The 25,858-nt window shown below is 34.8% G+C and overlaps 1 protein-coding gene across 1 annotated transcript in view; it reads right to left on the bottom strand.

Moving 5' to 3' along the window:
- Window positions 1-748: 748 nt before the first annotated feature.
- Window positions 749-25,858, bottom strand: part of LOC145690868 (uncharacterized) — a 37,752-nt gene continuing 12,642 nt past the window's right edge. Inside the window, exon 2 of the mRNA XM_081766263.1 lies at window positions 749-6,345. Coding sequence (XP_081622389.1) covers window positions 5,124-6,345 — 1,222 coding nt within the window. The 3' untranslated portion in view covers window positions 749-5,123. The remainder of the gene's footprint in view (window positions 6,346-25,858) is intronic.

The following is a 25,858-nucleotide window of genomic DNA, read 5'->3' as shown; positions in this document are numbered from 1 at the left end:
CGAGAATATTATCAAAGACATTACTTCACGTTCAGTATAATCCTAAAGTTGGTAGTGGAGGGTGGACGGCCAATTTGCCGTCACAGTGAGCCAAAACGCGAGTTTTTTTGTTTCGCATTTACTTAAAAATGTAAATAAAAGTTTCATTATTTTTCAGTCGCTGTTTCATTTTTAACTGCTTTAGCACAAAAAATTATACAGGAAGACCATATCTGTAGAGTTAGCATTAGAACTGAGAAAATAAAGCCCGAAAGCTTCTCGAAAAATAACTTTGCAAACAAATTGCCGGTGTGATTGGCACAATATAGAAAACAAACAACCGATGATGAATCAGTCTAACCAATTCGAGGAAATATTTGCTACATCTGCGGGTCAAGGGAAAACAACAGAACTCGCGAGTCTACTTATTGAGGAAAAGCATATGCATACTGCTCTCTGCAATAAATATCAGCATTATAACAACAAGCTCAGTGACATGGATATTGGTTAGGTTAGATTCTGTTATTAGGTTACATTCTGTTGAGTTTAGTTCAGTGTTTTTACTCATATTTAGCAGTGTTGAATTTAATTTAAACGTATACTTTTCGTCAACAATGATTTGACTTAATTTACTAAACCTAAATGCTCCAAAACATGCACTTTGCATCATGCACAATGCTGAAAAATGTAAATAATCAATCACGGCCGAATTGCCGTCGTCGCGAGCGAAAACGTGAATATACTTGAATATACGTGAATACGTGTGTAAGTTGAATATACCTCTTTATTTACAAACATGATTTTTCAGTAAGTAGTTTTACATATCTTACAATGTCTTTCCACTAACAAAATATGGACTTCATGTAAACGCTTTTCACAACTACGCACTGCCATGTTTTACCTGTATGAGATAGAATGTTCCTCAAAATTGAACTTCGATTATAAAATTCTTCATAGTCTTCACACGAGCAGTTCCTCTCCATTTGTATTAATGTATCTGTTGCGAAATATAAACTTTAATTAAGTCCTTTCTACACACGACGAACGCTTTAGTTATTCCCTTAGTATTTGAGGATATGTTTTCTACTGTGTTTTAACATGTGCATTGTAAAACGAGAGCTCCTTATAAATCTTGTCACCTGTGTGTTTTAGTTTGTGTGAAAGTTTCATCTGTGTATCAAAATGTCCTGCAAAACTTGAACATAGACCAAATACTTTTCCAAACTCGTTGTATATGTGAAGTTTTCCTCTTGTGTATATTAAAATTTGTTCACCAAGCTTGAACGCGAATCATGTGACGCACTAGAATCACAAGTTGCTAATTCATTATTGCTAGATTTTACACAATCACGCTTTAAATTTTATAGAAATGTGTTGAAATACCGATATAATTGATACAATGGTCTAAAATTTTGTTCTGGTTTGTTTTGACAGGTATGCGTTGTCTTACAGTACCAGATACTTATAAGGTAAACAGAACGTTTTTGAATAAAGTTTAAAACCTGATTTAACAACTTGTCTTATAAAACGAGTGAAAAGTTGGTAAGTCAGTATACTCAACAACTTCTGAATGCATAATAAAGAATAGGGAAGGAATACGAAACATAGCTTGGAACTTTATTTTTAACAACCCACACAAACATTCACTTTATATCATCACCCCACGCTTCAGAAACGACTGTGAGAGAGAATGAGTAGAAGATACTTTGTGACGAACTTTTGGTACACAACCTCTTTTCGAACATACAACAGAATTTCGGTAAAGTCATAAACACTGGATAAGAATGCCATTAATGTCGCTTTGAAATCAAAGATGAACACAGCTGGAGTGCAATCATGTTCCCTATTATTAATGAGTCATTTTCTGACACATACAACCTTATTACGATTTTAACGTAAAGTTTGTGTGATCAGTTTAACCCATGTGGAAGGGACGAGGACTTGAGGTTTCGATCGCTTCTATCTTCAATTTGCAAAAAAATTTTTTCAATGAGCATGAAAGAATGTCCTGGAAACGGGAAATATAAATAAATGCGGTGAAAACGAAAAGGCGCAACGATGTATCATTCAGCAAGATGCAGCCAAAACGCAATGGTTCAGAAATTCCTCGTGTTAGAATAGACATGGAACATCTTTTTCAACTGGGTCTACACTTGTAGCTGATGAGGAAGGTGCACCGTCATTTTCGATGTCGCTTAAAATTGTTGCCCTTAACTCCCTTACATATAAGAACTCTCAAGAAAGGGTATGTTTGGAGTCATTATCTTAGATAAATGCTCATTTGTGGAATCGTCACTCGAATCTTCGTCGACGTCAGCCACTTTTACACTATGCAGCAATCCCTATGGCGGCAAAGCAGAAGCTCCATTCGTACAGTAGACGTGGAACATATTTCCCGTAACATCTGCCCCCGAAATACGGACTTAACAACTTGCCTTCCAAAACTCACATCCTATTACAAAGGGCAGGTACATTTGATGGGTTTAATGTGGTCTGATTCCTCTAATACTTAATTCTATTGAAGACCTCTTTAGCAAGGCATTTATCATGCATTTAAAGTTTCTTCTAAAACTTAACAGCTTGTGAGTGAGGTCAATTCTATTCTGTATGCTATGTCCAGTTACATGTTTCTTCAAAGCTGATTCGAAACTAAATCCTATTGATCAACCTTCGCATGACTTTGGTTACTCAACTATGTATTTTATCATGTGATTTGCTAAATGTGAACTGCCAGTAGGTCTGGATTAGTACTTAATTTGCTGTATGTGAACCTTGAGTATATGCCATGGTACGCTCAATGCATCTCTTTGTTTTCCACTTATGTCTTGAAATGCCTTGCAATGTTTAAGCGTACACTATATGTTTTTCCACATCTACTCACGTGTGAGCTTTTGGTCCTGTGTGGATTAAGATGTGTGTAGCCAAATGTGAACGTCGAGTAAATGACTTACCATATGCTTGGCATGTGTAAGGTTTCCCTCCCGAGTGAATTAACGTGCGTGTAACCGAATTTGAGATATTTAAATCGCTCACCACACGCTTTGCACGTGTGATGTTTTACTCCCGTTTGGATTAACATGTGAGTAGCGAAATTTGTACGTTGATTAAATGACTTACCACACAAAATGGCACGTGTGAGGTTTTCCACCTGTGTGGATTAATATGTGTGCAGCCAAACTTTAACGTTGGTTAAATGCTTACCACACTCATGACACGTGTGAGTTTCTCCTCCTGTGTGGATAACATGTTTGAAGCCAAATTTGAACGTCGAGTAAATGCCTTACCACAATCATGAGAAGGGGGAGGTTTTTCTTCTGTGTGGATTAACATGTGTACAGCCAAATTTGAACACCGAGTAAATGACTAACCACACTCTTGGCATGTGTGGCGTTTCTCTCCTGTGTAGATTATTGTGTGTGCAGCCAAATTTGAACGTCGATTAAATGCCACTACACTCTTGGTATGCGTCAGGTTTTTGTCCTGTGTGAATTAACATGTGTGTAGCTAAAAATGAACGTCGATAAAATCCCTTACCACGCTCTTGGCATGTGTAATTTTTTTCTCCTCTGTGGAGTAACGTGTTGAACCAAAGTTGAACGATGTTCAACTCCGTATCACAATTTTGGCATGTGTGACGTTTTTCACCTGTGTGGACTAACAGGTCTTTAACCAAACTTAAACGAAGTTTAAATCCCTTTCCATAATTTTGGTATGTGTGATGCTATTTTCCTGTGTGGAATAACATGTGTGTAGCCAAATTTCAACGTCGATTAAATGACTTAACACACTCTTCGCATGTGTGACGTTTTTCTCCTGTGTGGATTAACTAGTGTGTACCCAAATTTGAACGTAGAGTAAATGCCTACCACATTCTTGGCATATGTAAGCTTTTTCTCCTGTGTGGATTAACATGTGAGTAGCCAAATTTGACGTTGATTAAAAGCATCACATTTTTGGCATATGTGAGCTTTTTCTCCTGTGTGGATTAACATGTGCTTAGCTAAACTTGAAGGTCGAATAAATGCCTCACCACATTCTTAGCATATGTGAAATTTTTCTCCGGTGTGGATTAACATGTGTGTAGCGAAATTTGAACGCTGAGTAAATGTCTTACCACACTCTTGGCATGTGTGACGTTTTTCTCCTGTCTGTAGCCAAATTTGAACGTCGAGTAAATGACCTACCACACTCTTCGCATGTGTAATAATTTCCTCTTGTGTGGATTAACATGTGTCTAGCCAAATGTGAACGTCGAGTAAATGCCTTAAAACACTATTGATATGTGTGACTTTTTTCTCCTGTGTGGATTAACATGTGTGTATCCAAATTTTAACGTTGAGTAAATGCCTTACCACACTCTTGGCATTTGTGACGTTTTCCTCCTGCGTGTAGCCAAATTTGAACGTCGAGTAAATGACCTACCACAATCTTCGCATGTGTAATAATTTTTTCTTGTGTGGATTAACATGTCTCTAGCCAAATGTGAACGTCGAGTAAATGCCTTACCACACTCTTGATATGTGTCACCTTATTCTCCTGTATGGATTAAAATGTGTGTAGTCAAATTTGAACGTCGAGTAAATGCCTTACCACACTCTTCGCATGTGTAAGATATTTCTCCTGTATGGATGAACATGTGTCCAGCCAAACTTGAACGTTCAGTAAATGCTTTACCACACTCTTGGCATGTGTGACGTTTTTCTCCTGTGTGGATTAACATGTGTCTAGCCAAATTTGAACGTCGATGAAATGTCCTATCACACTCTTGGCATGTGTGACGTTTTTCTGCTGTGTGGATTAATATGTGTAGCCAAATTTGAACGGTTAGTAAATGCCTTACCACACTCTTGGCATGTGTGACGTTTTTCTCCTGTGTGAATTAACAGGTGTGTAGCCAAATTTGAACGCCGAGTTAATGTCTTACCACACTCTTTGCATGTGCAAAATTTTTCTCCTGTATGGACTAACATGTGTTGAACCAAAGTTGAACGGTGAGTAAATCCGTGACCACACTCTTGGCATGTGTGACGTTTTTCTCCTGTGTGGATTAACGTGTCTAGCCAAATTTGAACGTTGAGTAAATGATTTACCACATTTTTCGCATGTGTAAGATTTTTCTCGTGAATGGATTAACATGTGTCCAGCTAAAGTTGAACGTTCAGTAAATGCCTACCACACTCTTGGCATGTGTGATGTTTTTCTCCTGTGTGGATTAACATGTGTCTAGCCAAATTTGAACGGTTAGTAAATGTCTTACCACACTCTTCGCATGTGTAAGCTTTCTCTCCTGTGTGGATTAAGATGTGTCTAGCCAAATTTGAACGTCGAGTAAATGTCTTACCACACTCTTTGCATGTGTAAGATTTTTCTCCTGTATGGACTAACATGTGTTGAACCAAAGTTGAACGTTCAGTGAATGCCTTACCACACTCTTGGCATGTGTGATGTTTTTCTCCTGTGTGGATTAACATGTGTCTAGCCAAATTTGAACGTCGAGTAAATGTCTTACCACACTCTTTGCATGTGTAAGATTTTTCTCCTGTATGGATTAACATGTGTTGAACCAAAGTTGAACGGTGAGTAAATCCGTGACCACACTCTTCGCATGTGTGACGTTTTTCTCCTGTGTGGATTAACATGTGTCTAGCCAAATTTAAACGTCGAGTAAATGTCTTAAAACACTCTTGGCATGTATAACTTTTTTCTCCTGTGTGGATTAACACGTGTGTAGCCAAATTTGAACGTCGAGCAAATGACTTACCACATTCTTCGCATGTGTAAGATTTTTCTCGTGTATGGATTAATATGTGTCTAGCCAAACTTGAACGTTCAGTGAATGCCTGACCACACTCTTGGCATGTGTGATGTTTTTCTCCTGTGTGGATTAACATGTGTCTAGCCAAAATTGAACGTCGAGTAAATGACCCACCACACTCTTCGCATGTGTAAGCTTTCCCTCCTGTGTGGATTAACATGTGTCTAGCCAAATGTGAACGTCGATTAAATGCCTTACCACACTCTTGGCTTGTGTGTAACCTTGCCACTGTATGATTTAACATGTGCGTAGCCAAACTTGAACATACACTAAATTCCTTTCCACTCATTCCGCAGATGTATATCTTCTCACCTGTATGTACTAACTTTCCCTTCGACAAAGATGAACTTTGACTAAAGTGCTTATATTTCTTTCGGCACGTATGACGCCTTTCACTTTCCTGTGTTAGCATATCTCTTGAAAAACGTGAGCGATGAAATGCTTTGCTAAACTGCATGGAAGTATGAGATTCCTCATCTGAATGAGAAATTGCTTCCTTTAATGTAATAAACATATTCTCTACTGCGTGGAAAGCTAATACGTTATCGCGCCTGTAACAAATTCAACAAACAAGGAAATGTGAATGGAGATAATGATTGAGTAGCAACAAAAAAATATAATCATTCGCTATACTTCATGATAAAATTACGCTTAATTTGTATTATTACATGAAATATTGTAGAAATATGAAATGGAGTAACACTGAGAAGTCTTCATATCTCTCTATTCTCAAAATAAGAGGCTATAGTTTGTTTCACTATATTAAATTGAACAACCATTCATATCGTGGGAGTTATAGATCTTTGACCTGATAATGGCGCCTGCTTTGAAAATAATGCACAGTATGAGAATTAGATCTGCCTTATCTGTAGCTTCGTGTGGAGAAAAAACAAAGGTTTAAGAACAACTAAACTTATTAATATAAACTCTACCGAAGATCATTCACTTATATCATCATAAGAGAACACGAAAGCATTCTGTAGCGAAGAAAAAAATTAATATACAACTTTCCAAGCTGAGGTAGAGAAACTTAACGTAACCAGACTAAAGACGAATCATTTACATCGTAGTGAGCGTGGTTCAGTGGTCTAGGCGCTTGACCAGTAATCTGAAGATCCTTCGATCAAATACACGTCATTTTTTTTTTTTTACTTTAGGAATTTTGATGGCGATTGATCGGCGGTAACACACGGTTTATTATATTCAAATATTTGAATACTCGTTTGTTTCTACAGTTGAACTATCAAATTTTCAGGAATAATACTAGTAATAATTATAATTCTGTCGAAATATATTTAAAAATTAAAAAAATATTATCGCTCAGGTCATATCGTTACAAGCAGGAACGTGATATTAGGCAAAAAAAAAAAAAAAAAGAAATTTCGGTTTTACGTAATGTTGCCCATGAAAAGACGAAGTTCTGATCTCGATTCTAAAACAAACCAGACAAAATCGGGATGGGACTTAACATTTTAATTCGAGACAGGACAAGGCTAACTCACACTATTGTCATGCTTTGGAGATGAGAATCGAGACAAGACAAAAAGTAACGTAAACACTTCTCGTCTTATCTCGAATCTAGAAATACTCTATGCCACTCTTTAAGCAACAGCTCCTCTGTAGACTGAATCTTATACATTATTTTGTTACTTTGCATTTCAGAGCTCTCTGAATTATGGTCTGTTTACACATTTTCGTAGCAAAGCTTTTATAATTACATCTGCAAACTCCAGAAGTTAGTTTATTACAAGTTTTAGAGTTCAATTACATTCAGTTCTTTTTATTAAAGTTATTTTCCTGAAAACTTACAGTAGGATACGTTATTAAAGATTTATGTCCGTCACGATACATACGATATCAGAGTTAACTCAGGTACATACCAAAATACTTATTTTGTGCTAAGTGGAATAAATATTTATTACAAGTGAAAATAGAGATCCGTTGTCACTAACATTATTACTTTTTGTGTCAAAAAATTTAAAAATCGGAAGAGGATTTGCAGTTGCAGCTACAAGAAACTGTCACTATGAGTACAAAGAAACAAAGGAACGATATAACAACTTTTAAAAGTTTGCACAAGATACGATATTTCCTTCAGTATACCAATTTTTGGTTGCGTTTTTATATAGTCTGATAACTTGAGATAGTAAAATTTTGCGTATATTGATATGTAGCTACGTAGTTACATCTCATACATTCTAATAAAAAAAATACTTTTGAGAAGCATAGAGTCTTCAATTTCTTGTAATTTTAATTTACTTATTTGAAATACATTATATAATGATTCCAGAATCCCAGGTTAATATGGACAACCACTAGCACCTTCGTCACTCTTAGATTATTACAAGTGCTTTTATGTTTGTGCTCTCAATATAGAATTTATCATAACCTGCTGTGTTCCTATTCGCAGAAATCAAAATATATACTAGATTTAGAATACTGCTGTTACAGGATTTTTGCAAACAATGCCCCTCGTGTGTTATTAGCATCGTGAAACATTCTACTCATTATTGTTTTTTACGTTAAAAGTAAAAACGGCGGGCGAATATAAATGCTACATTCTGAATACCGAAAAATTGAAGAAATATGTTATGCATCACATTAGAAAATACAAGGAGCTGAACTGTTCGAAATAAATAATTTAATATGTTGAGCGTGTTTACTTAAGTGGCATTTTGTTACATTACGTTCATTCAAATGTGTACCATAGAGACGGGAAGAGGATTGAAATTGTACGTCAAATATTATAATCTGAGTGGACTCTCTTTTTACAGAAAGGACAGTTGGCACACTAGATTTTTTACTTTTAAAAAAGTGTTGCGTACAGCAGTGTTTCCGGAAATAAACATTCAAGAGAGAGAAGACGAACAATCTGCATACTATAACTCAGTACAAAAACTTTGAAATCAACAAAATGTGGTATTAAATACAGAAATGTCTGAATCGTTTGATATTAAATTTTACATGTCTGCAGTTAGCCAGACATGTAACTCATTTAGAAAACCTTTCATCTTTTCTTACGTCTCTGTACCGAGAATGAAGATTCTACGAGTAAAACAACAGATTTAAATTTTATGCTAAAAGTTGTGAGTGGATTATGCTTGAGAGGTGTCTTAACGCTATACCAGTGAGCAAGTGATCTACGACGTATGAGATGAAAACGGGCAATTTCTCCAGATTTCATAATACATAAATTTACCATACGATATAAAATTAATATGCAATGTACAAAACTTCATCACGCATTGCCTGGTGCACTCAAGTGATCATAATTTTGCTAGCATAAGACGAATTATAAGAAAACTACGTTTTCAAGGGGATATTGTGAAATTAAGCTGTAAACTTCAAATCAACTTACAGACTTCTATAGATGTTTTAACAAGAGCAACGTCAAAAACAGCAAAAAGGCTTGTAGTGTACGACTTAAAAAATTATTTACTGGGAAACAAAGTATTTTCATCATTTCTCCTTCAAACAACGTCTTTATCCTTTCGAACGTGCTTATTTACTTATATGGAGCAATCTACCTATATGGAGAAGTATATCTGCGTACTTGTTGGGAAAAAATATCGAAGAATCACTATTTCTTCCTCCGTAATTCACATTATATTACCAATTTCATTCCCGCGTTACTAGAATACGATACTCACGGATGAACACTTACCGACACTTTTCACTAAGTATATCTATGTACCTTTTTTACGGCGTCATACATAATATACCATCTTTAAATACAAACTTGGAGGAATAAAATCATGTAATGCTATATGTATAATGTTGTACTGAACACTGGACACTTATTAATACTTACAACGTAATAACTAATAAATAATAATAATAATAATAATAATAATAATAATAATAATAATAACTAACATTTGAAGTAAATTTTCAAGAAAATCTTTTTTTCCGATATTACCATCGCATCTCGAAGAAAGTATACATTTTATTTATACTATTTAAGACAAATAGTCTTTTCTTCGTATAAATGCGTCTTGAAACTAGACCACATCTCATTAAAGTACGAGTGACGTTCAAGATCCTGCACAAATCCTGAAAGAGTGACAATAAGCATAAGCTTGGTCCTGGTTGTATTTACTGTACTATCTGTGAAATTTAAAAGTTGAAGTTAAGCATTGGTTTTCTCCACATTCTTTTGCAGAGGTAGCACCCTCGTGATCAGATGTTTGTTTCGCCGGTTACAAGAAAGTACAACATACTGAGCATACGTTCGTGAAATTGTGAATGAAGGCTCAAAAAGTGTATTAATTGCAACAAGCGTGATTTTAATTTGAAGTTTTCATAGTAATTTTAGCAGCAATATTAAAATCTTAAAAATAAAATATATACTCCACTTTAAACTTTAGTATACATTCAAGAATATACCAAACTCATTCACCCAGTGATTAACCAAACCAGAAGTACCACACATCATAAATTCAACTTCTCAACTGGATATCATCTTACACTAAATCATGCCAACTTGGGTTATTAGAGCCCATTCTTAGACTATCGTATTGTCTTATCGTTTTTAATACACCAACCATCCACAAAAGTTTTACAGTTCATATGCATACTACTGACGCAAGCGACGTGACCCGCCTATAGTAGACATTTCGATTTCATTATTTGTGTGAAAATAAGTGATGTCTTTCTACCGTAAATGTTAACTATATATATAGCATGTAAACTTTCTTTCCTTCATCTCACGATAAGTAAGTTATTCAAAATTTAACGTTTTTTTTTTAATAATAATAACCATTTTTAGCCCTTTCAGCCCTGACCTACACATTTGTGCAGGTAGATAAAATCACCAATATATACAATAACGGCCGAACATGCACAATTGTGCAGGTTAATTTTTCCGAAAGCTAATAGTTAAAAAAATAAATAAATCATATTTAGGCGGATTAGTAGATCAAACTAGTTTATCGAAACCACTATACTTTCTATCTATTTTTTGAGATAAAAGAGATGCTCATCGATTTCTCAATCTGGTCTTTCCGTAGAATTGTTCACAGTTCAGATGAGATTTTGTAAAGCCGGTCAAGAGATATTTTCTCCTTCCTGATCGACAGCAAGGGAAACTGTTGCTGCGTGATACGTCTATTCTAACAACTAAATTTATTGCATTGATTAGAGAAACAAACAATGATTACAAAAATTATTATACATCAAAGCTAATTTCTCCTGCAAAGTGATATGACTGGTATTAAGCTTTAGAATTTTACAAACTAGTAAACTTTGGGGACACACATATCAACTTAAGTCTGCTGAACCGGACGAAACTTCACTAACATAATTATTCATGCACTAAGGGATATATCATTATATACTAAAAAAAAATGACTCAAACTGGAACCAAGCTCATGAACTTAACGTTTTGTTGTAAGATCTGCGTTTCGCCAGAGAGCTAATATCTTGAGCTTTTATTTATATTCTAGTTTTTAGTGCTAAAGAAGCGGGATAATATTGCATATAAATGGAAAAAAGAAATAAAGAAATGTTTTACAATCTCTCAGAAATATTGTGTTTACACTAAGGCAACTATAATGATCAAGTTCAAAAAGCTACAAAATTCGTAAAATATTTACGTTTACGAACAACTGATACGGTGTTAGTGGATTTGTGAAATAACCAACGTAAATGTCGGAATGGTAAAATCTTGTAGTGGTTAAAGCATACATCACTGGCTGGAAAACGAACAAATAACAGCATTGTCTAGTACTAAAATAATATTTCAAATCAGGATACAGGTTAAAATTCATGGCAGTGAAAAAGAAAGTGTGAAGGCGGCACATTTTTTATTAACCATTCACATAACTTCTGCCATATATCTGTTACATAGCTACAACTTTTTTATGCATGACTAAAGGTTTCAACTTGGTGGGGTGTATTAAACGTGTTATACAATACCCAAATTAAACAAGTGAATATCGTTTCACTGTCTAAATCTAAGACTTCCAAAATATGCGGATTCAATACGCAAACTTGAGGTAGTACATCTGTAACAATTTGTTGCCATATAGTAAGAAGATTAAAGAACGAATCTGTTCCTTGGACGCGGGATCTATCTCAAAAATCTATTACTAGTTATTCGTTACTCTTTCACTTCTATAGTGATAAATGTTGAAACAATCGTTAACTTGATGCATTTCTAATTTGAATAAAAAGTTAAGCAAGAAGATAGAAGGTATCGTTGGGACGCTGATCCGATCGGAGAAGAGCTGCTCGACACCTTATACAGATTTCTGTATGAAAATTAGATAACAGGATTACTATTCTCTTACTAAACAACAGCTACTACCTACCTGTTACCATTTTCGTTTCGTAGGAATAAATGTTGAAACCGGAGACGGATAATTTTAAACAAGACCAGTTTGAATTGAATTTCAACGGAAAAAATAAACATACTATTTGAATGCAGAATCGATTACAAGAAACTGCAACGTGATAGATTTTAGCATTCTATCTGTAAGAAAATAAGTATTGAAATTGGATGTAATAGTAAATTTGAACTATTTCTGTATTTGACAGTTTCATGGATAGTCATTATATATTGTATTCAGACGCTCAATCGCTTTCAGAAAACTGATACTGGTTACCTGCTTGTTGTACGGCAACGAAAGTTGAAAACAATATCGAATGGGATGTAACAGTAAATTTGAAAGCCGTTCGGTTTTGGGAGAGCTCAGTGGTAATCAGGATATGTACAATTTAAAAATCGAAATGTTTCCAGAAAGCCGCACTTCGGTGTCTTTTACCTTCTCAGTTCTGTAGGGATAATATTGAAATCAGAAATGGCTAATTTGAAGCGCTCACGGTTTCAAGAGGGTGGACGGAGGAGATGGACCTATTCTTGAGAAGCTGAATCGGTTGTACGAGACTGTATCTCGATATCTCTAATCGCCCTGACTCTACAGAAATCAGTATTGAAATTAGCAGTTTAGAAAATTTCAACAACTTCCAATTTCGTAACGTACTGTTGGTTGTGATATTTGAGCTACAGACCCTCAATCAGTTGAACGAACCGTTTGTTAATATCTGTTACAGTTTCCATCCTACGATGACAAATATTAACACCACAAATGGTTAATTTAAATCGCTCCGCTTTGAATAGGTCTTATTGGAGAATATGGAACCTTATCTTAGAACGCTCAGCTGATTGCAAAAACGCACCTCCATTACTCTTACCGCAATTGTCATATAGAAATAATTCTTGAAACCTAAATTAATATAAATTTGAGCCACCTCCTCTTTTGGTAGAGTGTTGTAAAGTCGTTTTATGTTCGAAGCTCAATTGTTTTTTGAAAGATGTTTCCTTGCTATGTTTCCGTATTATGGCGATAGAAGATCAAATTGGATGTGGCTAGTATAACCTTGTTTGGTTTGATTAAAATTTCAACACAGAAGATGCAAGCTATGCTTGCGATGCTTTATCCCATGCAAAAAGTCGCTTCCTGATAGCTTTTACAGTGTTCCTTCAATGGAGATCAATTTTGAAATAAGCAGTACTAGTAATATCCAGGATAGTAGCGATATGTTGTTTTGAGACGCTAAATTCTTGGCAGCAAACCGCTTCTCCTTTTCTGTTACTGTTTTCGTTCTAGAGCAATAAAGGGTGAAACCGGTAATGAAACTGGGAAAAATACAGAATTTGGAAAAGAGCCCATTTTGAGATAATCCCAGTCATTATGTGTTGTGTATAGACACAGAATTAGTTTGGATGAATCAATTCTCGTTATCGTTTGCCGTTCCGTTCTACGGTTTCATTAGCTAAGTCTGACTAATGGCTAGTCTGAAGAAATTTTGGTTTCAATATACGGCTAACCGAGGAAATTAAATCTACTCGAGGGACGCTGAAAAATTTATAAGAAACAGCATCATTAAAGCATTTACCGTTTATTCTACACAAGAATTATTTTTGAAATTGAATGCAATAGTAAATTTGAACAATCTTCGTTTTTCGGTAAGGTACATTGGATAGTAGTGAAATTGTGTTAAGATTCTGTATCTTTGCAAACAAATACTTTTCGCTATATTACAATACTCGCTGTACAGCAATAAACCTTGAAATTCGAAATGGTTAAACTGAACAAATTCAGGTTTGAATAGAAAGTTAACCCTTAAACGGCCAACGTGAGTCCAATGGACTCATCGCGCATAATTGTTACTCAGTTGCAATGTATTTCTTGCTCAATACATGTCTCTTTATAGATATGCTATCGGTAGATAATGTAAAGTGAGAATACAATTCGGGATTGAAAAATATACATTAGGGTATGTTTTGAAATTATTTTTCTAATTACGTAACACAAAAGGCCAACATGAGTCCAATGGACTCATTATTAATTTTCGTCATATATTTGAGTTCCCAGTAGAAATATAAGTATATTTGTTTTTAAATTATTAATTCTAAGGCACGTTTGTATCAGTTGATTCTTGTTGTGGTGTAGATAGTTGAACTGTTAGTGTGTGTTAGTACTTATGTAAGTGAAGAAATGACAGCTTCTTCATATATAATATAAGCAATTCGCCAGTTGTGGGAGAATGAAGACGAGGACATTATGTGAACTTGAAGATAGCAGAAGTGATTGGAAACAGAAGCATTAGAAGTTTCTGATATGATTAGTAATTCTGAGATTGAAGATGTTGGGAATCGGTGCCAAAGTAATGAAAAGATTTTCTATGCAAAGGACGGAACACATGATATTCTGAACCTCCTCGACCATAGAAGATGAGATCTCAGAACATCATCAAATGGGGAAACAATAACGTTCCTTTCTCCAAATAAAACACCCGAAGATCCCTTAGATGCTCTGTTAATATTTATTCAAGACGATGCATTGAAGACCATTGTTCGGTACACCCATGAAGATACAGTATGTGAACACAGAAGACGCAACATGCAGAATCAGTGGAAGCCGGTCGATGAGAGAGAATTGGAGTGTTTATTTGGAACTATGTATATTACTGGTTGTCTCAAAGCCAAAGATCTGAAGATAAAACTGCTATGACAAAAAGTATGCACCACCAATATTTAGTAGTGCGATGGGTAAAAATGGGTTCAAGTATTTGTCCAATTTGATGACAAAACAATAAGAAGTGACAGAAGAAACAAAAATACGTGAACTTTGGGAAAGAATAAACCAATACTTCAAAAATCACTATGACCCTAGGGAAAATTTCGAAATAAACGAAATAACCAATGTGATAATTATTTCACACATTTTTATCCCGCCATAACATTGCTTCGCAATAGTCTAACACTAGTGGGATCAGTGAAAAATCAAAAGATGTTCGTCCCATCCGAATTCGTACCAAACAGAAGGAAGGAAAAGAAGTCATCAATGTTTGGTTTCCAGAAAGATTTTACACTTGTGTCTTATGTTCCTGAGAGAAAGAGATCTGTAATTCTTCTCTCAAGCAAGCACCATTCTGGAGACATAGACATAAGAAAAGCAACCAGAGAAAATATTGAATTATAATGAGACACGTTGGATGAATTGGTCCATGAATTTTCATGCCAAAGAATGACCAACATATGTCCATTTACTTTTTTCATTAATATGCTTGATGTATGCGCTGTTGCAGCCTATGTCGTCTGGAGTACATTACATCCCAGGGTGTCTATCGGTCACGAAAGTGACGAAAAAGTCACGAAATCAGAAAACGGTCGTGAAAGTCACGAAATTTAGCTTTTGGGTCACGATTTTTTTAACTGTACAAAAGTAAGCAGAGATTATAACATTTTGTTCTATAAAACGTCAAAATTCACAACCAAAGTGTCTATAGTCGGCTTTAGACGCTGCCAAATGAGAAACAAAGTACGTTTCTATTGCATGGATGAAAATTCGGCCTAATTCGCACCCAAATTCGCGTTTTTAAAATATTAGGAAGTTTTATAATTTGGTAAAGAAAATGCCACGAAAAAGTCACGAAATTTCATTTTTGAAATTTTAGTAGACACCTTGCATCCTGATCGGAAGATTTCCAGGAAGGATTTTCTTACTGCAATGGCAGAAAGTCTTATCCAGCCACATATCGATATTGATATTAGAAGTACTGTAGGTCTCCACAAATCAATCCAGTCTGCGGCTGCTGAGTTCAACAACAATGCAGGTTACCAACATAAAGTTGGTGAAAGAAAGAAGAAAACACTTTTTCACTTATGTGATGGGCAGAAAGGACGAATGCAAATTCAAACATGCACGATCTGCCGAAAGCATGTGTGTTTTGATCATTCGGTTGTGATACTGCAAAAAAATGTAAATCAACAAACAAGTAAACCGAAGCACGTTCTTCAGTAGTTCCAGATTACGAGAACATTCCAAACCAACAATTGCATTATTTACCGTATGTTCTTTGTAATAACTTACAGTACTTTGAAAAAGAGGTTTCTTGAAAATCGTGTAGTTTGCTAACGTTTTTCCTACTAAAATTTACAATAAACCGTCTTTTAAACAATACAAGAAAAATAATTTAAATTCCCTTTAAAAATTTTACGTCAGATGGCAACACTGACAGGCTTGTAAACACTGTAGTAATACGTGGTTGTTATGTTTACATGTTCCGTCAGAAACACTTAAAATTATTATACGAAATTACATTTTGTACCACAATATAAGGTCTGATAACACGTTATCAACAGTGAGAGTCCGTTGGACTCACCTTGGCTGTTTATGTTACGAAAATAGGTTGGCCGTTGTAGGGTTAAGTAAGAAGGAACCTATTAACATATAGTTAAAAAAATAGTCTTGATATTACGCTAGACTCAACACCAGTTTTGGAATAAAAATTAGTGTAAAAATGTGTAAATATGTGTGTGTAAAAATGTTTAAATAAAACCAATACAATTTTAACCCAGATACTTTCTATATTTTGTCAGAATAATAATCTATAGGTCATTTTTGAAGAAAAAGAACTATCTGACAATGAGCGACTTAACAAATTCAAATTTCTCTTCGTAACCGTCTAACGTGAGTTGCATTTTAGTGCTGCAATTCCATTCCGACTTTATCAACCTTGAGTATTGTAGAAGAAAACGATTTCAAATTCACAGTTTAGAGTGTAGGCCCGCGAAGCGAATTGTGTTTTACGTAGTGAACGTCTCGTACATAATCAATGGGACAGAAATGTTTACCGTAAAACGCGTAAAAGTAACACTTTCAATAAAGCACACGCAGTCGAAAGTTTATTTCCGTTATAGAGCTAAAATGTAGCACTAAGGTTAAAAGGAAAAATACGAAACCTAATGATACCCAGTTGAGTTTTGTCAATACGTCAGTTAACGTAAACTCTGTTTCGAGGAGCATAATCAGCAGACGTAATAATATTATCAGTACATTAAATGTAATATTTGTTAATATTCAGTTGCTGAAATGTGTGAATTTTCAGGCTAATACTTCACTATCGCTAAATAGTAAAGGGCAAAAATTTAAGTGTATGGCTGCTCAAAATGAAGAATAGTTGATTACTCGTGACTTTTTTCATCTGATGTAATTGTATAATGGGAAATAATGCTAAATTTGTAATGGAAGATTAAGACTAGCCATTAGTTTCAGACTTAGCTAAAGAAACCGTAGAACGGAACGGTAAATGATAACGAGAAGTGCTTCTTCCAAATGATCCCGTGTCTATACACAACACATATTGACTGGGTAGACGCTCTGCCAAAATGGTCTCTTTTCCAAATTTTTATTGCTGCCAGTTTCAGTACCGGTTTCATCATTTATTGCTGTAGAACGAAGACGATGACAGGAAAGAAGAAGCGGTTTGCTGCCAAAGATTCAGCGTCTCAAAACAATATATCGCTGCTATCCTGGATACTACTAGTACTACTGGTTTCAAAATTGATCTCCGTAGAAAGAACACAGATAAAGCTATCAGGAAGCGACTTTTTGCATGGGATGAAGCATCGCAAGCATAGGTTACATCTTCTGTGTTGAAATCTTTATCAAACCAAACAAGGTTATACTAGCCACTTCCAATTTGATCTTCTATCGCTATAGTACGGAAACATAGCAAGGAGACATCTTTCAAAAAACAACTATTATAAATTATACCATATTAAATTGAGCTTCGAACATAATATGACTCTACAACACTCTACCAAAAGAAGAAACACTCAAATTTAATATTTATTTAGGTTTCAATAATTATTTCTATATGACAATCGCGGTAAGAGTAATGGAGGTGCGTATTTACTATCAGCTAAGCTACATTTTCCACTAAGCCCTATTCAAAGCGGAGCAATTTAGATTAAACATTTGTAGTGTTAATATTTTTCACAGTAGGATGGAAACTGTAACAGACATTAACAAGCGGTTTGTGCAACTGATTGAGAGTCTCTAGAGGACATATCACAACCAACAGTACGTTACGAAATCGGAAGTTTTTGAAATTTTCTAAAGTGGTAATTTCAATACTGATTTTTGTAGAGTCAGGGCGATTAGAGATATCGAGATACGGTTTGGTACAATCGATACAGATTCTTAAAAATAGGTTCATTTCTTCCGTCCACCGTCCATTCAAACTGTGAGCGTTTCAAATTAGCCATCTCTGATTTCAACATTTATCCCCACAGAACTGAGAACGTAACAGACAGCGAAGTGCGGCTTTCGGGAAACATTTCGATTTTTTAATTGTACATATCCTGATTACCACAGAGCTCTCCCAAAAACGAACGGCTTTCAAATTTACTGTTACATCCCATTCGATATAGTTTTCAACTTTCGTTGCCGTAGAACAAGCAGGTAACCAGTATCAGTTTTCTGAAAGCGATTGAGCGTCTGAATGCAATATATAATGACCATTCACGACACTGTCGAATATGGAGGTAGTTTAAATTTACTATTACATCCAATTTCAATACTTATTTTCTTATAGATAGAATGCTAAAATCTATCACGTTGCAGTTTCTTGTAATCGATTCCACATTCAAATAGTATGTTTATATTTTCCGTTGAAATTCAATTCAAACTGGACGAGGTTAAAATTATCCCTCTCCCTTTTCAACATTTATCGCTACAAAACGAAAATGGTAACAGATATGTAGTAGCTGTTGTTTAGTAAGTGATTATTAATCCTGTTATCTAATTTTCATAGAGAAATCTGTATAAGAAGTCGAGCAGCTCTTCTCCGATCGGATCAGCGTCTCAACCATACGTCCTATCTTCTTCCCTAACCTTCTATTCAAATTAGAAATGCTTCAAATTAACGATCTTTTCAACATTTATCTGTATAGAAGTGAAAGAGTAACGGATAACCAGTAATAGATTTTTGAGATAGATCCCGCGTCCAAGGAACAGATTCGTTCTTTAATCTTCTTACTATATGGCAACAATTTGTTACAGATGTACTATCTCAAGTTTGAGTATTGAATTCGCATAATTTGGAAGTCTTAGATTCACACTGTGAAACGATATTCACTTGTTTAATTTGGGTATTGATAACACGTTTAATACACCCCACCAAATTGAAACCTTTAGTCATGCATAAAAAAGTTGTAGCTATGTAAAAGATATTTTGCAGAAGTTATGTGAATGGTTAATAAAAAATGTGCTGCCTTCACACTTTCTTTGTTACTGCCATAAATTTTAACCTTTATCCTGATTTGAAATATTATTCTAGTACTAAGCAATGATGTTATTTTGTTCGTTTTTAAGCCAATGATATATGTTGTAAACACTACAAGGTTTTACCATTCCGACATTTACGTTGGTTATTTCACACATTCCGCTAACACCGTATCAGTTGTTCGTAAACGCAAATATTTTACGAATTTTATAACTTTTTGAACTTGTTCATTATAGTTGTCTTAGTATATACATAATATTTCTGAGACATTGTTAAACACTTCTTTATTTCCTTTTTCCATTTGTATGCAGTATTATCCAGCTTCTTTCCCACTAAAAACTACCATATAAATAAAAACTCAAGATATTAGCTCTCTGGTAAAACCCAGAACTTACAAAACCTTAACTCATGTCTTTGATTCCAGTTTGAGTCAATTTTTTGCTATATAATAATATATCCCTTAGTGCATGAATAATTATGTCAGTGAAGTTTTGACCGGTTCAGCAGACTTCAGTTGATATGTGTGTCCTCAAAGTTTACTAGTTTGTAAAATTCTAAAGCTTAATACCAGTCATATCAATTTGCAGGAGAAATTAGCATTGATGTATAATAATTTTTGTAATATTTTTTGGTGTTGCTCTAATCAATGGAATAAATTTAGTTGTTAGAGTAGACGTATCACGCAGCTACAGTTTTACTTATAATCGATCAGGAAGGAGAAAATATCTGTTGACCGGCTTTACAAAATCTCATCCGAACTGTGAACAGTTCTACAGAAAGACTAGATTGAAAAAGGATGATCATCTCTTTTATCTCAAAAAAATAGAAAGAAAGAATCGTGGTTTCCATAATCTAGTTTGATCTACTAATAGTTTTTTTTTTTTTTTAACTATTAGCTTTCGGAAAAAATAACCTGCGCAATTGTGCATGTTCGTCCGGTATTGTATATATTGGTGACTCTATCTACCTGCACAATTGTGTAGGTCAGGGATGAAAGGGTTAAAAATGCTTATTAACAATCAGCAAAAAGACTTTAAATTTGGAATAACTTACTTGTCGTGAGATGAAGGAACGAAAGTTCATATGCTACATATATAGTTAACATTTACATTAGAAAGACATCACATATTTTTACACAAATAATGAAATCGATATGCCTTCTATAGGCGAGTCACGTCACTTGCGTCAGTAATATGCATGTGAACTGTAAAACCTTTGTGAAAGTTGGTGTGTCAAAAACGATAAGGTAATATGATACAATACGATACTGCAAGAAAGGGCTATAATAATCCAAGTTGGCATGGTTTAGTGTAGGATGATATCCAGTTGAGAAGTTAAATTTATGAGGTGTTGGACTTCGGGTTTGGTTAACCACTGGGTAAATGAGTTTCGTATATTCTTGAATGTATACTAAAGTTTAAAGTGGAGTATATATTTTATTTTTAAGATTTTAATACTTGCTGGTAAAATTACACACTGAAAATTACTATGAAAACTCCAAATGAAATTCACGTTTGTTGCAATTAATGGACTTTTTCGGCCTTCATTCACAATTTCGCGAACGTATGCTCAGTACGTTGTACTTTCTTGTAACCAGCGATACAAACATCTGATCACGAGGGTGCTACCTCTGCAAAAGAATGTGCACAAACCAATGCTTAACTTCAACTTTTAAATTTCACAGATTGTACAGTAAATACAACCAGGACCAAGCTTATGCTTATTGTCCCCGGTTCAGGATTTGTGCAGGATCTTGATCTTAACTCGTACTTTAATGGGATGTGGACTAGTTTCAAGACCAAAGAAAATACACTTTGTCTGAAATAGTATAAATAAATTGTATACTTTCTTCGAAATGCGATGCTAAAATCAGGAAAAGATTTTGTTGAAAATTTATTTCAAATGTTAATTATTATTATTGTTGTTTTGTGGTTTTTACTTTGTAAGTGTTTATAAGCGTCCAGTGTTCATTACAACATTAGACATACAGTATTACGTAATTTTATTCCTTCAAGGTTGAGTTTAAAGATGGTATATTATATATGACGCCGTTAAAGGTACGTAGATATACTTAATCAAGAGTGTCCGTAAGTGTTCTTCCGTGAGTATCGTAATGTAGTAAAACGGGAATGATACAGGTAATGTTAATGTGAATTAAGAAGGAAGAAATAGAGATTCTTCGATATTTAATTCCCCAAGAACTACGCAGATATACTTCTGGATATAAGTAGATTGCTCCATATATATATAAAGAAGCACGTCCGGAAAGGATAAAGGCGTTGTTTGAAAGAGAAATGATGAAAATACTTTCTTTTAAAATAAATAATCTTTAAATAGTATACTACATGTCTTTTTGCTGGTTTTACGTTGTTCTTGTTAAAACATCTAAGGTAGTCTAAAAGTAGATTTGAAGTTTAAAGCTTAATTTCACAATATCCCCTTGAAAACGTAGTTTTTCCATAATTCTTTTTATGCTAACAAAATTGTGATCACTTGAGTGCATCAATGCGTGATGATGTTCTGTACATTCATACTAATTTTATATCACATGGTAAATTTATGTATTATGTAATCTGCGGAAATTGCCCGTTTTCATCTCATAAGTAGTAGATCACTTGTTCACTGGTATAGCGTAAAGACACCTCCTAAACATAATCCACTCAAAACTTTTAGCGTAAAATTTAAATATGTTCTTTTACTCGTAGGACCTTCATTCTAGTGACAGTAACGTAAGAAAAGATAACAAGTTCTCTAAATGAGTTAGACGTCTGGCTAACTGAAGACATGTAAAATTTAATATCAATCGATTCAGCCATTTCTGTAGTTAACACCAAATTATATTGATGTCAAATTTTTTGTACTTAGGTGTACTATGCAGATTGTTCGTCTTCTCTCTCTTGAATGTTTATTTCCGAAAACAATGCTGCACGCGATACTTTTTTAAAAGTAGAAAAAGCTAGTGTGCCAACTGTCCTTTCTCTAACAAGAGAGACCACTCAGATTATAATATTTGACGTACAATTTTAATCCTCTTCCCGTCTTTATGATACCCATTTGAATGAACGTAACGTAATAAAATGCCACTTAATGTACACGCTCAACATGGTAAATTACTTATTTCAAACAGTTCAGCTCCCTGTATTTTATAATGTGATGCGTAACATATTTCTTAAATTTTTCGGTATTCAGAGTGTAGTATTTATCTTCGCATGTCCTTTTTACATTTAGCGTAAAAGACAATAATGAGTAGAATGTTTCACGATGCTAATAACACACGAGGGTCACTGTTTGCAAAAAATCTGTAAAAGCAGGATTCCAAACCTAGTAGGCTATATATTTCGATTTTTGCGAATAGCATTACAGCAGGTTATGATAAATTCTATGTATAGAGCACAAACATAGAAGCACTAGTAATAAAAAAAGAGAAACGAAGGTGCTTGTGGTTGTCCATATTACCTTACCTTATATTTTTATTCTTTCCTAGATTGTAGAAAATAACTAATTACGAGGTGTGACACACACAAAAAAGAGACTGTTCCAATAAGTCAATGTACTTACAGAATTAGTTCTCTGTGATGTTATCACCTTCAAAGTAGTCCCCTTCAGTATTCACACACTTCTGCATTCGGTGCTGCAATTGCTTGTAACATTCCTGGAACGAGGTTTCTGGAAGGCCCCTCAGGAGATTCTCCGTTTTCTCCTGAACATCTTTAACTGTGGTAAAATGGGTTCCCTTTATGCAAGATTTAATTTTGGGAAATAAAAAAGTCACAGGGAGCCAAATATGGCGAGTAAGGTGGATGCTCCATTACAGTAATGTTTTTGCTGCTCAGAAACTGCTTGACAGATAGGGCCTTGTGGGCGGTGCATTGTCCTGATGCAACAGCCATCCATCACTCCACAACTGTGGCCTTTTTTTCCTAATTTTTTCACGAAGTCTTTTTAGCTTCAATGAAGTAGTGCTGAGTAACAGTCTGACCACTGGGAACCCACTCAATTATCAGAATTCCCTTAATGTCGAAGAAGACAATCAACATTGCCTTGAATTTTGATTTTGACATGCGCACTTTTTTGGGTCTTGGGGATCTTGGACATTTCCACTGCATCGATTGGCGCTTACTTTCAGGATCATAGGTAAAAATCCATGTTTCATCACAAGTTACAACAGATTCCAACAAATTTGGCTCGTTTCTAATGCGTTCTAGCATGTCGACACACAATTCTTTACGACACTGGTTTGGTCATCGGACAGAACTATTGGAACAACCTTCGCACAAATCTTCCTCATGTGTAATTCCTCAGTTAAAATACGTCGAACAGTTTTCCTATTCAAGTTAACCAACTCCGCCACTGCACGAACACTTAATCTTCGGTCACCCCGGATCACCTCACGAACTTTGGTAATGTTTTGGTCTGTAATCGTTGACCTTGGGCGCCCACAACGTTCATCATCTTCAACATTGTCCTTTCCTTCCGAAAACCGTTTATGCCATTCAAACACACGTGCTCGAGACAAAGTTTCATCTCCATAAGCTTTAGTTAACATTTGAAATGTTTCTGTGGCTGATTTCTTAAGTTTCACAAGAAACTTGATGTTGATTCGCTGTTCAGTTTCTACACTAGACATATTTCCAGCAGAATGCAGTTGCACGTGTTCACTAACTGATACAATACTCCCAACTTTCACCACCGAATGAGTCGAAACTGGCAGCATGGATAGAGGAGGGGTGTGGCATTACGTCACCAAAACAGTTGTGGCCAACACCAATCCTTTTTCAAGTTATGCACTTAGTCTCTTTTTTTTTTGTGTCACACCTCGTATTTCACTCATCGGATAGCGATAACGTGATCTGAGGTGAAACACTTCCACGTCAGTTCCTCAGAGCGCGTAAATGGGAGGCCAAAATTTACAGTAGGTAAAGAATAGAAGAAATGGATAATTTTAGTTTCTGTTATCTACGGACATACTTCTACATTTTATATTGTATCATACAGCAACAAATGTGTTTCCCTCTCTTATTACGGATAAGACAAATTCAAGTTATATCTTATATATGAGCTTTGTGTTGAGAAGCGGGAAAACAGTTATTACCATCCACAAGTTAGATATATTTCAAGAATAAGGATTGGAAATATTTTCCTAATTTGTTTCGGATTTGTACCTTTTACTTGCTACTATTCTACAACCAACTTTACTGAATAAATAATTTATTTCTTTTCATTTTTAGCAGTTAAGTGTAACGAATTAGGAGTTTTTGCTTTCAACAATTTAGCAATTTGTAATGATATTCCTAGCTGGAAACTACAAAGAAAGTTTCAATTCGTTCCATTTCAAGCGCTTTCCAAATCGAATTTTTGTTTGCGCTGTTCTGAGCCTATCGTAGAAGTATATATTTGACATCTTGCTATTCCTAGTAGAAGAGACAAATAACTCGTGAGTATTTTTTTTTTAATGAAGAAGGAAGTATTATTGTCCGTACTGACGAACAATGAAAGAAATGTTGATCGTAGCATTAAAGTTGTTTCAAACTTGGTGATCAGAACGGTTCCTACTCTGTGGATGGTATAATTTGAGATCGTTTCATTTCTTTTAGGCGAGTAAAATGAATTGAGATCTTATTTGAGAATATAAAGGAATGTAAGAATATCCCAGGTAAAAGCCATAAAAAATTTCCCAACCATTCCATTTGAAACATCTTACGAACTTTAATAGCTATTGCCAATTATTTTGCTTCAAAATGCAAAGAATGTAATATGAGATCACGTCCATCTTATTAGGTGAGTTAAATAAATTTTGTTACTCTGCTTTTAGATTTTAGACAGAAGTGAGAATGGCTATAGATACAAGTCCCACAGGATTTTGTATTTTTTTATTTAAAAACAGCTTTGGAATAGAAGATTAAGAATAGATCTATCTATACAAAATACCTATGCAAAATATGTTTTTTGACAAAATAGAATCTTTATATATTTAAAAAATGTACCCGACGTGGGTTTGTTCTTTATGGGTTCCCTTTAAAGGGAGGGCTCATTATGACTACAAATCGATTTCTAAGTAACGTTAGTTTCAATTTTCGTTATGGGGCAGCAGCATTTTATAAGTTAATGTTCTCGTTGTACTTTTGAAAAGGGTATTTCATAAACGACTTTTCGTTCTTCTATATATAACTCCTGTAGGCTGACATCATCATTATTAATTAAGTTCATTTCAGAGCTATGTTAAGTCAAATTTCTTTGTGGGTTAATGAGATGTAGTCATAAAAAGCCAGCGAAGCGATATTTATTTATTTATAAATTAGCCCTGTAAAGTCCACATTAAGAATATTATCGTAAATACGAAATTATTAGGTATATCCCGACTTTCGAACAAAATTTCTTAGTAGGATAGAAAACTACACCGTCTAGGCTGCATTTCATTCTTGAGTGCAAGTTTACGTTAGGAAAGCACGATGATGGCTCTGAATCCAAGGTTTTATGAGAGAAAGA

The sequence above is a fragment of the Thermobia domestica genome, chromosome 7, assembly GCF_964235325.1.
Source record: "Thermobia domestica chromosome 7, izTheDome1.hap1.1, whole genome shotgun sequence".
Taxonomy (NCBI): Eukaryota; Metazoa; Arthropoda; class Insecta; order Zygentoma; family Lepismatidae; genus Thermobia; species Thermobia domestica.
Note: the sequence above shows the minus strand (reverse complement) of the source record. Positions and strands in the feature narration are given on the sequence as shown.